This window comes from Hippocampus bargibanti, linkage group LG16 (assembly GCF_051943395.1).
Source record: "Hippocampus bargibanti isolate YZ-2025 linkage group LG16, ASM5194339v1, whole genome shotgun sequence".
In the NCBI taxonomy this organism is placed as follows: domain Eukaryota; kingdom Metazoa; phylum Chordata; class Actinopteri; order Syngnathiformes; family Syngnathidae; genus Hippocampus; species Hippocampus bargibanti.
The window spans coordinates 13,530,078-13,544,816 of NC_142749.1; the positions used below are offsets into that span (position 1 = coordinate 13,530,078).

Here is a 14,739-nt window from a genome sequence, read left to right on the forward strand (position 1 = left end):
GTTGGAAAAAATTCAGACTGAATGCGCGCAAAAGCCCCTTTTACGCGCACATAGCAACCCAAGGTGACCCATTTGGCACAGTTAAAATAACCAAGCCGAGGTAAAAGCGAGGGAACTGTCAAAAACATTTAAGCTGAAATATCTTGAAATTGCAAATCCCTTTATGTGGAGGGACGCTGCCGATCTGGGTTAGTGGTACAAAGGAGGTGGTTAAGTTGGAGAGGCTTTGCAAAACGGACACGTGGCTTCTCAATGAGAGCGTGGCTTGCCTGCCGCACACTCGACTAGACTTTCAAAAAAAGAACTATGCAGGCATAGTAAATCATCTATACAACCGCTAGCAGCCACATCCAAATACTTTTTATTGTATTTTTTAAAGCTGTTTATACCTATTTATTTACAGGATAAATAACAGCTGCTGCTTTGAAACCTGTTACATATTTTTAAGCGAAAGCAACGATGAAAACGGATTCCTTTTGTGAGATAGACTTTGTCAAAATGACATTTAGGTTTTAAATAAGTATTTTTTTCAACTTTTACAATACTATTGCACTGAAACAAATACAACTTCCGCGTTGATGCATGGTCAATGTTTATTTGGATTAGTTCCTGAATAGTGAATGATTTTTGAATATTTTCGCCCCGATCTCAACACTTGCTTCTATTTATTGCATTTTATGTTTGGTTTATTTTTGAAATGCATCAATCCATGTATTTGGGGGGAAGGAGGGGGGTAAGGGGCCCCTGTCAAAGTGTCAAAGAAGGAATCTGATGCCTTGAACTTTTGAGTGTTTTCTTACTGCAACATTTGAACCCATTCAGCTGCATATAATCTGTTTAACAGCTAATCAGTAATGTAAAATGAAGGACTGACACTTCTCCCATATGCCCCCTCTTTTTTTGCTTTAATTGAATATTCAACGCGCGCAACCGTGCTTTGCTTTACCCCCCTTTTTACCAGGGTGCTCAGAATGTGCCTTTCTAATTCGGCCCCCGCTTATAGAAGCCGTGTCAGAGGTCGACTAATAATGAACTGACGTAGACATGGAAGTGACCTCTGCAAGGGTCAATTTATAGACTTCGACGTGCGTGTGACGCTCTGTCTTTTACGCATTTGGGTGCACGTTCTGCTTCGCTAAAGCATTAAACACACAGTGCACTCTGACTTTATTTATTTAGTCAGATGTATTGCGAGAATTCGCAAAACAGGCTTGGTGTTTTCCCTATTGCGTTTGATGGTGTCGAGGAAGAATCATTGCAATGTGAGTCGGATCGAATATGAAAACAAGACCACTTTTTACGCAGCAAAGCTCGGTTGTCTAGTGACGTTTTTAAAGATGAAACGTTGATGGGTTTCATTTACCGTCCGTTTTATAAAGTCACGTGACGAGTTTGTTTGCTTCCCCTGCAGCTCACTGACACGCATTTAACTTATTTTACTCGGTCGCTGTGCGTCCAGCTGGACTTGGACTGTGGCTTGTTTTTGCTCACCCGCAATTTGGCGCATGAGCGTCATCTGCTGGTAGAGAAAAGACTCAACCTGAGTTCTTTTATACAATTGCCAAGTGTGACGTTAAAAAAACACATTAAAAAAATAGGCCCCATGTTTTTTCCCTCCCCTGCTAAAATGATAAGATCAAAACCAGCTATGGAAATCTAACTAAGCGACACTCCTTCACTTGGTAAAACATTTAGATTACATTAAAATATTTTAGAGTAGATGAGCCTTTATTTGCCTCACAGTGGAGAAATGTACATTTCATAGCAGCAAAAAAATACAGGAGCTGCGGTAAAGGCAAGAAGTCAGTCTCACTGCACCATATTGAAGTAAAAAAACAAAATAACAAATAATGTGACACAACACATGTCACCGATTACAGTTATAGTCTCCAAAACCAGACAACTATGACCAAAATTTCACAATTTATATATTTTTCATGTTCTTTTGATTCCAACATGGTGGAAATACTGTATAGAGGACTACCATACTACTAGAAACCTTTGGCCCGCATTCTTGCAGTGGAAATTCCTCCCCAAATTCTGATGTGAAGCATCTTAAAAACAACAAAAATTCATTTGAAGAACTGTTTATTCTCATAAGCTTCATCGTGTTAAAAGTCTAATCGGGCATTTTAGGCATCAATTTTTTTGGGCAAAAATGATAAAATAAAAACAGCGACGGTCATTACATTGTGTCGAATCATGCATCCGACATGTCATATAAAATTGTTTCTAGATGCTTTCGGAGGACATTGATACAGGCACGCAAAAAGAGAGCAAATCCCGGATTTTACATGTCGGATTTTACCTTGCAAAAGCATCTTTGTCAGATAAAAATAAAATCCAGTCAATAACATATACACTCAACAGACAAGAGCCTAAGCCACAAAGAAAACTATCTCCAGTCAAACTAACCTTCATTGGTTTTCAAGTATCAAATAACAGGGTCAATTCTGCGTTGAATTGATCGATCACCCAAAACTGATTGCCAGTCAGATACTCTCCAAAAATATTTGTTTGTACAAAAGTCACTCAAGCACCACACATTGGTCCAAAAACACTTTTGCGTGTCTGAATCGCAGATGTTGTCGCCTATGTCGCCGCTAGAATGCCTCGGGGAGTAAAAGATCTCCGAAATGTACACTGTCTCTTAAATACTCCACGAATATAGTGACAAATCTTAATTTAACAAAATGTCCAACCCCCCAAAGAACAGTTTTCAAAAAAATACGATCACTGTGATTTACAACATTCTCAAATTTGTCTCAGTAAGTTATTTACATTCAGCCAGTCTTCCCGATTACTCGATCTGTCTGTGGTTCCTATTATCGAATATCATTGATCTCCTCTGTGGTTGGTAGAAGCAACTGGTTGACGTTTCGAGTCTCTGGCCACTTTTAGGAATGGTCATTTTACTTTGGAGAGCAATCCCCTCGTCCGACGTCTCTTTGGCAGCCGACTCCTCATCCAGGCTCTTGATGGATGACAAAAGTTTGCCATCGTCGCCCGATGGAGGGTAATCCATTATAGGAAAAGGGGGACTGAACAGGATCAGACTCTGGGGTCTCTGCCGGTTCCGAAATGAGGGCCTTTGCAAAAGGTTCGCTCTGTTGGATCTGGGACAGTCAACAAACACATCAAGACTCGGGGCGTGTCGCCTGGTGATGACCGGTAGCTCGGTTGTACTCATTCTGGTATTCTCTGCTTGTTTCTCGACCTTAGAGTGCGACTGGTTTTTCCGCACAGGCTCTTTATTCTCAAGTTCCTCCTTCAGATCTGACATGACTGGGAGAGGTGCTGTATGGTTCTTCTCTGTACTCGTTTGAGGATATTCCTTCTCCTGTTCCGTCCCTGTCTCAATGTCACTGTCTCTCCTCGAGTGAGGGATCTGACTGTACTGCACCTTTGGTGGTACAACGGGTACGGCTTTGGCCTGGCATGTCTTGATCATGAAGGCGGTCCGCACTGATGACACACTGATGGGGGCAGAGTTTCGACGCAACGGTGCCTGTCGATCATTCAGGAATAAATCCAACTCGGAGAGGAGCCCATTGTTCACAGTGCCTGATGAACCCCTCGTACAAGAGGAGAAGTCGTATGAGGGACGGCTTTGCTGATTAGAAATGTCACGAATGCATCGAGGCCCCGAGTCCAGATTCAGAGAGTATGGTCTGTGTTTACCAAGGTTGTGTTCTTGTCTTTTGTCTGTCCCTGCTGAATCATAAGACAACTGTCTGTAAAAGTGCTGCGATGGTTTCTGTTTTTTCGGTCCGCATTTCCCGGTCGTAACGTGCAATCCATTGCTGGTGCTGATGCTAGCCTGCATCGAAGACACACAGTTCAATTTAGTGGGACCTTTGCCACTTGATGTTGGCGGAATGTTTCCTGACAAGGTCTTAGCCAGAGATGTTCTTTTTGATTGTTTTCCACTGGGTGAAGGAAACGAGGTCCGTTCCTCATCAGAGGTCAAAGTTACCTCTTGGGAGCAAACGGAGGGTTGCTGTTGAAACAATTCCTCCAGATCAGGTGAGTGAAGTGGACTGGTGACCCACTGCTTATTGGAGCTGAGGTCCTCCCATGATTCCACCAGGTCCAGCTCCTCAGAGTTTCCTGTGCATGCTTCATCATCATCTTGAATTGGTAGCTCCAGAGATTTGGGTCTCTCCTCCATACATGTGGGAAACTTTGAAATAACTTCAGGCATTTTCTCCTCGTCACGTGAGAAGTTTTGATTTTCTTCAGGACTTTTGTGTTCCCCAGAGCGCCTTTGGTCACCGTCCATTGCTGAGGAGCCGGCGACTATCAGCAAGTCGATGGGAAGAGCTTTAACTTCACTTACGCAGGGTTCTTTCAAAGTGAGTCGGCATTGTTCTGCACGGGTTGCGTCTTTGTTCAAAGGCAGAAGTTTTGGAGACATCTGCTGGCTTGTTTCCTTTGTTTCATCCGTAGAAGGGCTGCCCTCTTTTCGGCTTTCTTTCACCCAAGCATTGTTTTTATAGAGTGAAAATAGGATGTCGGACTCTGAAGGCTGCTTTTTAGTCGATTCAGCCTTGCAGAGGTTAAGATGACAGTTGATGGAGGTCTTTGAAGTCTGGTCTTTAGAGAACATGGACAGCGATGGAGAGCTGCGACTTCTCTTTGACTTAACATCCATGGTTAGTCTCTTGTTTTCGGAAGGTAAAATGGAATCGCAACTCAGGTTACTTTCAGCTTCGGTTATCTTCAGCTCTTGGCGGACATCATACTGCAGCTCCTCTGCTTTTCGCAAGCCCTCATCCTGGAGAAACAAAACATTTTGCATTACAAATACTGTCAGCACATTTGTCACAACATCATAAACATTTTAGATACTTGTCCATAAAACAATATTAAGTGATTCTTTACCCGTTGAGCCATGGTTTGACTGTCTGGTTGTTGCCCAGCTGAGTGTGCTGGTGCCGTGACTTCATTCAGAACTGAAAGGTCTTCGACGACAGTGTTACTCGCCTCGTCCCCAGATGCCCGTCGTACTCCTTTGCTTGAATCTGAGAGAAAAGCATATTATAGCTTGTGATTCCTGACCTATGTTACCAAAGGTGACAATAGCATTGAAACTGTTGCAGAACGGTTCTATGACTGGTGTCACAAAATATATATCTTCCATGTGTTTTATAATGCCCCCCCCCCCCCCCCCTTCATGATTCCCATGAGCGTGGGAGAGTAGAGAGATCGGGTGAGGAGGGAGCTTGCACCGTTGTGGTTGCATTCTCGGCCAGGAACTGATAGCTGCCCGGGACATGGTGAGAAGTTGTGTTGCCATCCAGAAACAGATAAACAGATACCAGTTGCCCTGCCACAACTTTTGTTAAGGAACCAAAGACGAAGCCCCTACCTTTCGGCGGTAAAATTGAGGGCGGCTCTGATGATTTTTCCTTCTCCGTTCCATCTTGTTTGTCAGGCTCCATTTCGGGACCTTGGCCACCTTTCCCACCATTGCTCTGCTCTGAAGTCTCGCGACAGGCTTTCAGGGTTACCGCAGCCATTCGGTCCTTAGCAAGGCCTCTGCATGGCGTGCTGTTCGAGCTGATAACGGCTGACACACGCAGGGGGACCGATACAGCAAAAGGCTCCGAAATGTTGACGGCTCTTCGCTGGTGTCTCGGCGATGACTCCAATGGAAAGAAGCTTCCCGGAAAGGAAGGTCGAGAGGTGCTGTTGGAGGAACCCGAGTAGAGCATTCTCCTGTTTTTAGGCGATGTGGGTTTGTAGCCACTCAGCTCATCTCCTTTGAACACCTTGAGCTGCTCCGGTAGTGTTCTTTGACAAGTTACCGAAGCACCCGATGAATTGCTTTTTTGGCTCAAGTTCCATCCACCTGTTGCGCCAGCAGATTTTTTGCCTTTCAACTCCCAGTTTTGCTCGTGTTCGCTCAAGTCATAAAGTGAATCCGAACCCAATGTTCTTGATTTAACATCTGGAACAAAAATGCCACCTTGTCCATCGGATTGACCGCTTCCAGTTCTGTCATCATCTGGAAATGAGAGGTGTTGGAGCGATAAAATGATTTCCATATTTCATTTTCATTGTCTTTGGCGGAGACTTTCTACCTGTTGGCAAGGAGCACAGCGACTCCATGCTTCTGGATGGTCGAAGAGATGCCTTTTCTGAGGGGAAAAATGCATGAGCATTACGGGAATCTGTAAAGACCTTTCGACCTCAAATTTATTGAGCTCTTGTGAAACCAAGAATGCGCTCAGTTGGGATGGATACCGTGTTAAATTGAATGACCTCTTATAACCGTTCAAAAATGTGCCTGTCCTGTGGAATTTGACGAGATAACATGCTTGTGTCTCCACGAAATTGAGGAACAATGGATGACACCACTTGGCAGGATCCACCAGGTGGCGCAATACATTTAGGCCACGTAGAGTGGGACCAAAAAATGGACATTTGGAACTATCGTGTCATAAAATGTTCAGAAATTTCGTCAGGGGGAGGTTTTGTCATAGGATCGCTCATTTCTCAACAAGAATGATTTTTGGCATGGTAACTGCGCTTCATTCAGTCGCCTTAAGATGTCGACCCAAAGTTTCTCTGACCCCAAGGCATTTTTAAAATGTATTTTGAACGTAATTTGTGCCAACAGGAAGAAACATTTAATTTCAAAAATGATTTCCTGATTGTTGGTTCGTAAGATTTCTTGGGATAGCTTGCCTGTTAAGCCTGGAGCTCGAATGAACACACTTCCATTTCGACTCAGTTTTCCTTTGGAGTCCATGGAGCGTCCCAAGTTGAAGATGGATTTCCATTTCCTGGATTTCCCAGATAGCTTTCTCCTAAAAGATAAATAGTTCTTTTACCTGCTGGTCATTGCTTTGAGTATGCTACACATGCTGACGTATCTTATCATGGTTTCAAGCTTTGGCCACACTTGATCGTACTCAGTGAAGCGTGACTTACTTGCTGTCCAAATCTATGACGGTGTGGTAAAGTGTGGCCGCCGCGCTGGTGTCAGGCAGACTGTTCTCTCTTTGCCGGTCTTTATGCACGGGATGATTTGGACTCAAGGAACGAGCTTGTGCTTCTTCCAGGCTCATCAGTTTCATCGGCCCGCACTGACCGCTAATCGGGAGCGTGGCATATTTCTCCCCGCATATCAAATTTGGCCCTGTTGAAATATTACAAGTCACGTTTTCACAAATCTTTTCCGGCTCAGTTTGCCTGAGGCGAACTTCATACCATCTTTTGCTTTGATTTGCGCCAAGTCGCTGTTGAAGATCTGCTCCGTGTGGTTTAGAATGAACTCCACCACGGACTGTTGTATTCGCACCTCTTGGAAAGCCATGTCTCCGTTACCAGACGTGGCTTCTATTGTTTTGGATCTGTGAAAATAAATAATAGATTCAGAAAGGAGGGGGGGGGGGAGTTCGGGATCCAATTGTTCTTTATAAACCTACCTCAGTAGATTAGGAGCCCAAACTAAGGCCAGATTCCGTGTGTGCATGTTTGTCTGGGCACTCAAAGTTGCGAGGCGAGCCAAATGCTTGGTGAGGTACTCCAGAGTCCTGAAAGCAGTTGAGAAACACACTGTCTCTCATTTTTCGGAATACTCAGGCTTAGATGAAGTATGAGATGGCATTCCGTGCCGCAGTTCACCTGAAGTGAGGGGTCGGCAGTTGCTTGACAACCTTTTGGATGTGTAGAAGCCTTTCATGATCACCGCACACCAAAGCCACTTCCTAGCATGTCAAATCAAAGTTGTGTTATTAATTCCACTCGCTGCTTTAGTTGGAATATGAACCGAATTCCAAAGTCAACTCCCTGCGAGCGGTACCCGGATACTTGCGGGAACATCAACAAGCCCCCCCGCTTCCTTCAAAATGATGCGACTGAGATCTCAACACATTTTCTAGATTTGCCGGACTTGTGTGACCAACCTAAATGGTTTTTGTGCGGTCTCCTATTTGTCTGGCGGCAAGTCCGGTGGCACGGTTCCAAGGTGGGTTGGGGGGTGAGAATAAAAAAGCATAGGATGACCAATATATACTCTAAAAAGCTTCCAGGAAAGCTATTGGGGGTGGAAGGGATGTTGAAAATCACCTACAAATGACGAGTCGCACTCATGGTGCCAAATCAAACATAAGAAACAGCTCTGGATAGGCTCGAAAATATTTCCGACCTTGGAAATTTAGAGTTGGGAAGGACCCCACTTTGAGAAAGCTTTCTTGAGAAACTCCAATACAAGAACATGAAGAAAGTACCCCCCCCCCCCCTACACAGGCGCCGTTCCTGTTTATCCTTGGTTCGATGGAGTTCAGGTCAGGGTTCTCATGCTTCAAATTAATGTCTACAAACCTTACTGACAGAAGCCGAAACAGAAAAGGGCATTTCTCTGTTGTTCTCACAAAGATTTTTCGGTTTGCAACCAACGGGTGGCACTGTCGGGCTTCGCCTGCAGCTGCATAGGTGTTGGTCGTTTTAATCAGTGGCAGTTAAAAGGACTCCCGGCATGACTAATCAGTGTTGGGTCATTGTTTGCTTCACCCTGTCAGGTTTGTTTCGTCTCATGTTTTACTCACGGTTTAGTTTGCTACTTTGGACATTTTTCATCTGATGGCTTTGTTATTTGAGATTTTGTTCCTGCTGACCGTATTTAATACAATTTGTTAAATCCACCCAGCTTCTCTCTTCTGCCTACTTTTTTGGGATCCACCATCACCACCAACTTGCAAATTGTGATAGATTTCAGGTTTTGCAAGGACTAAACACCCGTTTATTAGTAATAGAGTGAAATTTGGTTGCCACAAAAGAAACGAGGCAACTTACAGTGAACTTGCTATATAGCTCAAATGTGAGTAGAGGATTTGGCAGCTCCCTGAAGTACAGCTTGCATAAGGAACCCACACAGTGGATGTCCTGGAGGTACACTTCCTTTGTAAGGTCAGGGCACGCCTCAGCGCTGAATTCCTGTCTGCGCACACACACACACACACACACACACACACACACACACACCAAACACACACAATTGACGGTAAACGCTTGACATGATCAAGTCAACGGAGTACTGCGCAAGAAGCGACATACCTGAGTCGCTGGATGTTTGAGGTGACCCCTGACAACCTGTAGATCCCATGCACAATCCCGTGCTTCTCGATGAACTCTGCACATTTCTGTAGCACCTGTGGGACTGAAGTGTACAAAGTCTTTGTGGTATTTGCAGACACCATTAGAAAATATACTCGGTGAATACCAGTGACATTTTCCATCATGAAATGTCGACGTTGCCTTGAACGCTACGCTACGCGCTTGTTTTTTCTCCCCTCGGGCTACTGATTGTAGGTGGCCTTTGACAGGAAGTTAAAAATGGTTTGTTTGTTTCAGAGGAAGGTCGACACACCCAGCCCTTGTAGCGGGTATTACTTACGACATTTCCTCTAATACAAATCGGCTACCAGTGTGCCGACGCGACTTTCCTCACTTACAGATCATGCACTTTATACTCTGTATACTATACGGGACCTTTAAGTCGAACCACCAAAAACGATGACACTTTTCATAATAGAAACGTCGTTGGGAGTCCACGTCTATGTAATTTGTGCACCGTCTGAGCAGCAGACTGTTCCAACTTTGAACTACGCCCTCGCTTGCATTCATCTCACCGTGAAGATAGTCTACGAGCTATTTTGGGATGCGCTTTGTCTTCCCTCATCGCCGCCTCAAAGACGTGATTCTAGGTTGCAGCGAAAAGCTGGACGATGACCAGTGTCGCTGCCTTAATTTCTATTCTCTGCTTCTATACTCGGACGTTAACACAGAAGACACTCGTAGCTTCTGCTTCGGCATCCATCTATATTTGCTTATATGTTTGGATGTGCATTGAGTTGACTTTACTCCAAAAGCACAAATATTCTCGTGCAACTTCTTGTTACATAACATCTGAAAAAATGAGCCAATCTTTATGCCTGCAGCAGGCGTCAGCTTGACGTCCGAACTCCGGTATGCTTGTATTCATGACATTTTAAATTCAGTATATTGTTGGCCATCCATTTACCATTGTTGTGGCTTATTTATTTATTTATTTATTTATTTATTTATTTATTTATTTGATGTTTAACATTTATTTGTTTTACTTTTTAACATTTATTTATTTTATTTTTGAACATTTATTTATTTTATTTTTTAACATTTATTTATTTACTTGTTTTTTTTTAGATTTATTTATTTGTTTAGTTATTTATTTATTCAATTTTTTTTCCACATTTATTTACTTACTTACTTACTTATTTTTGCTTATTTATTAATTTATTGTTGTGGCACTGCATAATGTGGTGAAGAACCACTGCACCGGGTGCACTCAAAAGAGTCAGTTTTGAGCTTATCTGCGGGTGCAGACGACTGGTACTTGTATTCATTGTCTGTAGATAGACGAGGGTTTCATCATTTAGCAACTCGAGTAGGATTGACACAACAACAAAATAGTTGCTTCTCACAAGAAAGAAAAGCGCGATGAAAAAAACACAGAAAAAAAGTTGATGATCAAGCATTTTTTTCCCCACCCTTGTCCCTTGTTCATCTACTTTATTGCAAATATCATTCGCCTTATCTGACATGAATCAGATACGGGCTTCAAAGTTTGTTGTACTTGTAATTGTTTTTGCGCGTTGAGAGTAGTAACCTGCTAATATTTCGTCTGGACAGACACCATGTGGTGATCGATTAATGATTTTATTTACTCTGCATGATTCAGACTTGATCTTAGTTTTGGTGCTTTTTACTATCTTTGTGACTGCTTTATTTCCTGTAGAGTGTAGAGGATAGTTGTCCATGTTAAGCGCTTTGTTACAGGTTCAGCTGTTGTTAAAACACGATATAAATCAATATGTATTGTTTTGTTTATTTATTTATTTATTCATTTTTTTTTATTGCCAAGAAGACTTAACGTTAGGTTTTGTTTTGTTTTTTTTCTTTAAGATGGCACCATGAGAGTGGCTGCCTTTCAGCAGCTCACATTATTTGTCATTTAAGAATGAAGGACTCTGTGTCTTTGTGTTGTCATATTATTTGTTATTTTTTTATTTTGTTCTTTTGACTTTTGTTTATCTACACATTAGTAAGAAATATTGTGCGAAGTCAATTCTGTCTTTTCTGTAATACCGAACAATAGCTATCTGGCTGGCTAGCTATTAGCTATCTATTGGCTTGCTAGCTAGCTTTCTATCCATTTGTCTTACTATTCTATCTGAGTTACTTTGGGTTGAGTGAACGCTGGCGCGTGTACCTGCCGCTGCTCACCCACAGAAAAACTTATACCGTGACTGTAAAGTGACCTTTTGAGTTTTGAAAGGCGCTTAAAAATGAAATGTATTATTATTATTATTATTATTATTATTATTATTATTATTATTATAACATTGGAGGTCTCTTGTACATATTAAATGTATTCTTTAACTTATTCACTGCCATTCACGAATTTATTCGGAAATTGCAAATGTGACATAGAGCGTCATTCCCGAATTTTTTTTTTTTTTTTTCATGCTTGGGTGCCGATAAAGCACTGGCCATGGCCTCTGACAGTTTTTTTACCTTCCACAAGGGGGCATAATTTCCCTTTTTTTTTTCATTTTAGCGCTTTGTTCCACCTTCAGCTGTTGTTAAAGCCTTATATAAACCAATATGTATGTATTGCATTGCATTGTATTTTGGACAGCCACCCTCATTTCAAGCTCATATAACTCCAGTCCCATATAATTTAGGAATTAACTCTTTTTTTCTGATGAAAGAAGATATTCTAGGGTTTCTAGCACTGTATTGAGTGTTGATTTAGTCCTAAAAACTCAATATTCTGTGGGTCCTGGAATTTGAGTGACAATGACAAAAACCCTGACAATGGAGTGGACACGTTTTATCACATATCTTGCAGTGAATGAGTTAAGATCTAAATCAATTTAAAATAAAAGAATCAATGACAGAGATGGGCCATATCCACCCCCCCTTGCCTCCACTTCCTGGAATGAATGCTCCGCCTCTCTCACGCAACCCCCGCCCCCTCAATTCCTGCTCATTGAAGTTACATTCAAAGTTTGCTTTTGTGTTTTTTTTCCAGCCCCACTTTTTGTACATTAGGTGTTCATCCCCAAACCTTCACTATGCATAATGCAAATCACATCAACAACAAATATCCCATCTATGAATAATTGACCATCCTGTTCTTTGTGCCTCTCTCCGTTTCCTGTAGGCAGCCGACGGCGAGTCACAGGGACTCTCCGTCACTCGAAGCAAGTGTGTCCAAAAAAAAAAAAAAAAGAGGCACAGCCACACCCAAACTTCACCAATGACCAGCGGTTCCATGGATGAATGGCAAGTTAATTTTAAACACTCGAATACAACACACGCCACATGTCCGGAGATGTTGAACAGAGGTCATTTTGTCACTTGGAAGTTCTTCATTTCATGTCTTTCGTGTCATTCGGTTGACTGTCTTACACGTGTTGTCCTATAGCATCCCAGAAAGAAAATTATTGTGGTTGAATGAGTAGAAAAGCAAAAAAAAATCTTACCATCCTGTCCAGAGTTCTGGAGATGTTCCGTCAAGTCACAGCCGAACGCATTTTCACTTCCTTTCGTCTTAGATTTCTGCTTGCTCCCTTTTTTCTTCATGTGGTTCCAGTTAAACGTCCAGATGATTCGTAGCTCCTTCTAATGGTAGCGATGAATCCATATGACCCCGAATCCCCCCCCCCCAAAAAAAAAGCAGCCGCGTCAAAGTCCCCGGCCGAAATCTGCTTGCATCCGCTCACATTTTGACCGAGCGCACGACTGGCGGAGTCTGACGTGACGTGACGTCACTTGTTTAAACACTCAAACGTTAAGGTTGGCATGGCCTCACGGGACTGACCCGGTTGACACTTTAGCTGAGACGTGGCAAGCTGTCGCTTTATCTGTGAAGGACTTGCAGAACCAGCATTAGAATCGCTCCGTTTCCTGTTGTTGGGATTCCCCCCCTCCCTCCTTTAAACTTCCCCAGCCCCTTCCACTGGCCAGTCCTCTCTATTCCTTTCTCCTATCTCCTCCTCTTTTCCTTCATTCCACAGCCTCCTCGTTCACTGGCTCCTCTGTAGCAAGCCCCGACCAATACAACGGAGGCCAATCATCTCCAGAACGTTCTATTTATAATCCCCTTTCCCCTTCAACGCGTTAGGAGTTGTGCGGGTGGACTAGCGGCCCGAGATGGGGGTTACACTTTTGAAGGAAAGTTCATCGAAGGGGAGACGTTTCTTCTTCACGTTTGTCAAATTTAAACGAAATGGCTGCCGCTCAGCCTTCCTGAATGCTCCCAGTGTATACAATTTCCTGTGCAAAAAAAAAAACAAGCCTGGGTTGGAAAACAAAAACAGAGGGGTTCTGAAGGAAGTGGGAGGTGACTGAAGTGAGGGCTTGAAGGGCACAGATGCGGAAATGGGAGGTGGGGTTCAAGGGGTGTTAGGGTGAGGAGATGGACACATGGTTCTTGTTACATGCTTTATTTTTTTAATCTTGGACCAAGTGGACTCCAACCGAATCGCTTTCTTCCACCCGCCTCAAATGGATGTCGTCACTGTCACCGGTTGTCATAATTGACTCCTCGTATCCCCAGACAAAGTGGTTTTCACAGGGACAATTACACACCCGCAAGTCCATATTTCAGACGTTTGAAATCCCTCAACCGTCTGCCCAAAAAGTCATATTTTAAGACCCGCCTTCCAATTGGAGTACGTCGACGCAGACAGGACCACCTACCTAAATGATTTACAGTGATACCTTGGCTTACGCACTTAATTGGTTCCCAGAGTGTGTAAGGCGAAAAGTGTGTATCCCAAAAATTAATTTCCCATAGGAAACCATTAAAATGAGACTAATCCGTTCCCAGGTCCCCATAAAAACATAATTTTCTACTTTCTAATTTTCTAAGCTTTAAAACTACACAAGATATACCTTATTTTATGTATAATAAATGTGCTATGGTATTATAAATTAAAGAAATAATCTGTACTGTGTAATAAAGTCATTTTATTTACCTTTGTGATGGTCGTTGATGGCTTGATGGAATGGAGTGGCCGGTTTCATCAGCATTAAACACTTGATGAGGAACTTCAAGATGGTGAAAGGCTACGTTCCTCATCAAGTGTTTAATGCTGATGAATCCGGCCACTCCATTCCATCAAGCCATCAACGACCATCACAAAGGTAAATAAAACGACTTTATGATACAGTACAGTTTATTTCTTTAATTATAATACCATAGCACATTTATTATACATAAAATAAGGTATATTTCATGTAGTTTTAAGACTTAGAAAATTAGAAAGTAGGAAATTATGTATTATAGGGACCTGGGAACGGATTATTCTCATGTTAATGGTTTCCTCTGGGAAATTAATTTTTGGGAGACACACTTTTCGCCTTACACACTCTGTCTGGGAACCAATTAAGTGCGTAAGCCAAGGTATCACTGTAATTGTAAAACATCATGAACATGTATTTAAAAAAACATACTAAAGGATGAAAAACTGCGAATTATTGTCAAGTTGAGGCCGACATTTTTCAAGAGCTTTTAGATCTCTTTCAGCTTTCTACGCGTAGCACGCATTGGACAACATGGCGTCAACACTGTCCGTTTTATAAAACGTGCTCATGTGTGTGTGTCACATGCGAGCTTGACGACGAGGCCCGGCCTCTGTAAGACAAAGCTTCTTTCTGCACCATAGGAAGAGGACATGA

At 42.6% G+C, this 14,739-nt stretch overlaps 1 protein-coding gene across 1 annotated transcript; it reads right to left on the minus strand.

The window, feature by feature from the left end:
• Positions 1 to 2,071: 2,071 nt before the first annotated feature.
• Positions 2,072 to 12,967, minus strand: arhgap31 (Rho GTPase activating protein 31). Its single transcript, XM_089017305.1, has 12 exons — positions 12,540 to 12,967; positions 9,067 to 9,169; positions 8,806 to 8,950; positions 7,636 to 7,718; positions 7,437 to 7,544; positions 7,219 to 7,361; positions 6,940 to 7,147; positions 6,694 to 6,815; positions 6,087 to 6,143; positions 5,372 to 6,010; positions 4,885 to 5,024; positions 2,072 to 4,777 (listed from the first exon to the last, which is right to left on the minus strand). Exons 1-12 carry the CDS (start codon positions 12,637 to 12,639, stop codon positions 2,801 to 2,803), a joined length of 3,825 nt encoding a protein of 1,274 aa, XP_088873431.1. The 5' UTR covers positions 12,640 to 12,967; the 3' UTR covers positions 2,072 to 2,800.
• Positions 12,968 to 14,739: the final 1,772 nt, after the last annotated feature.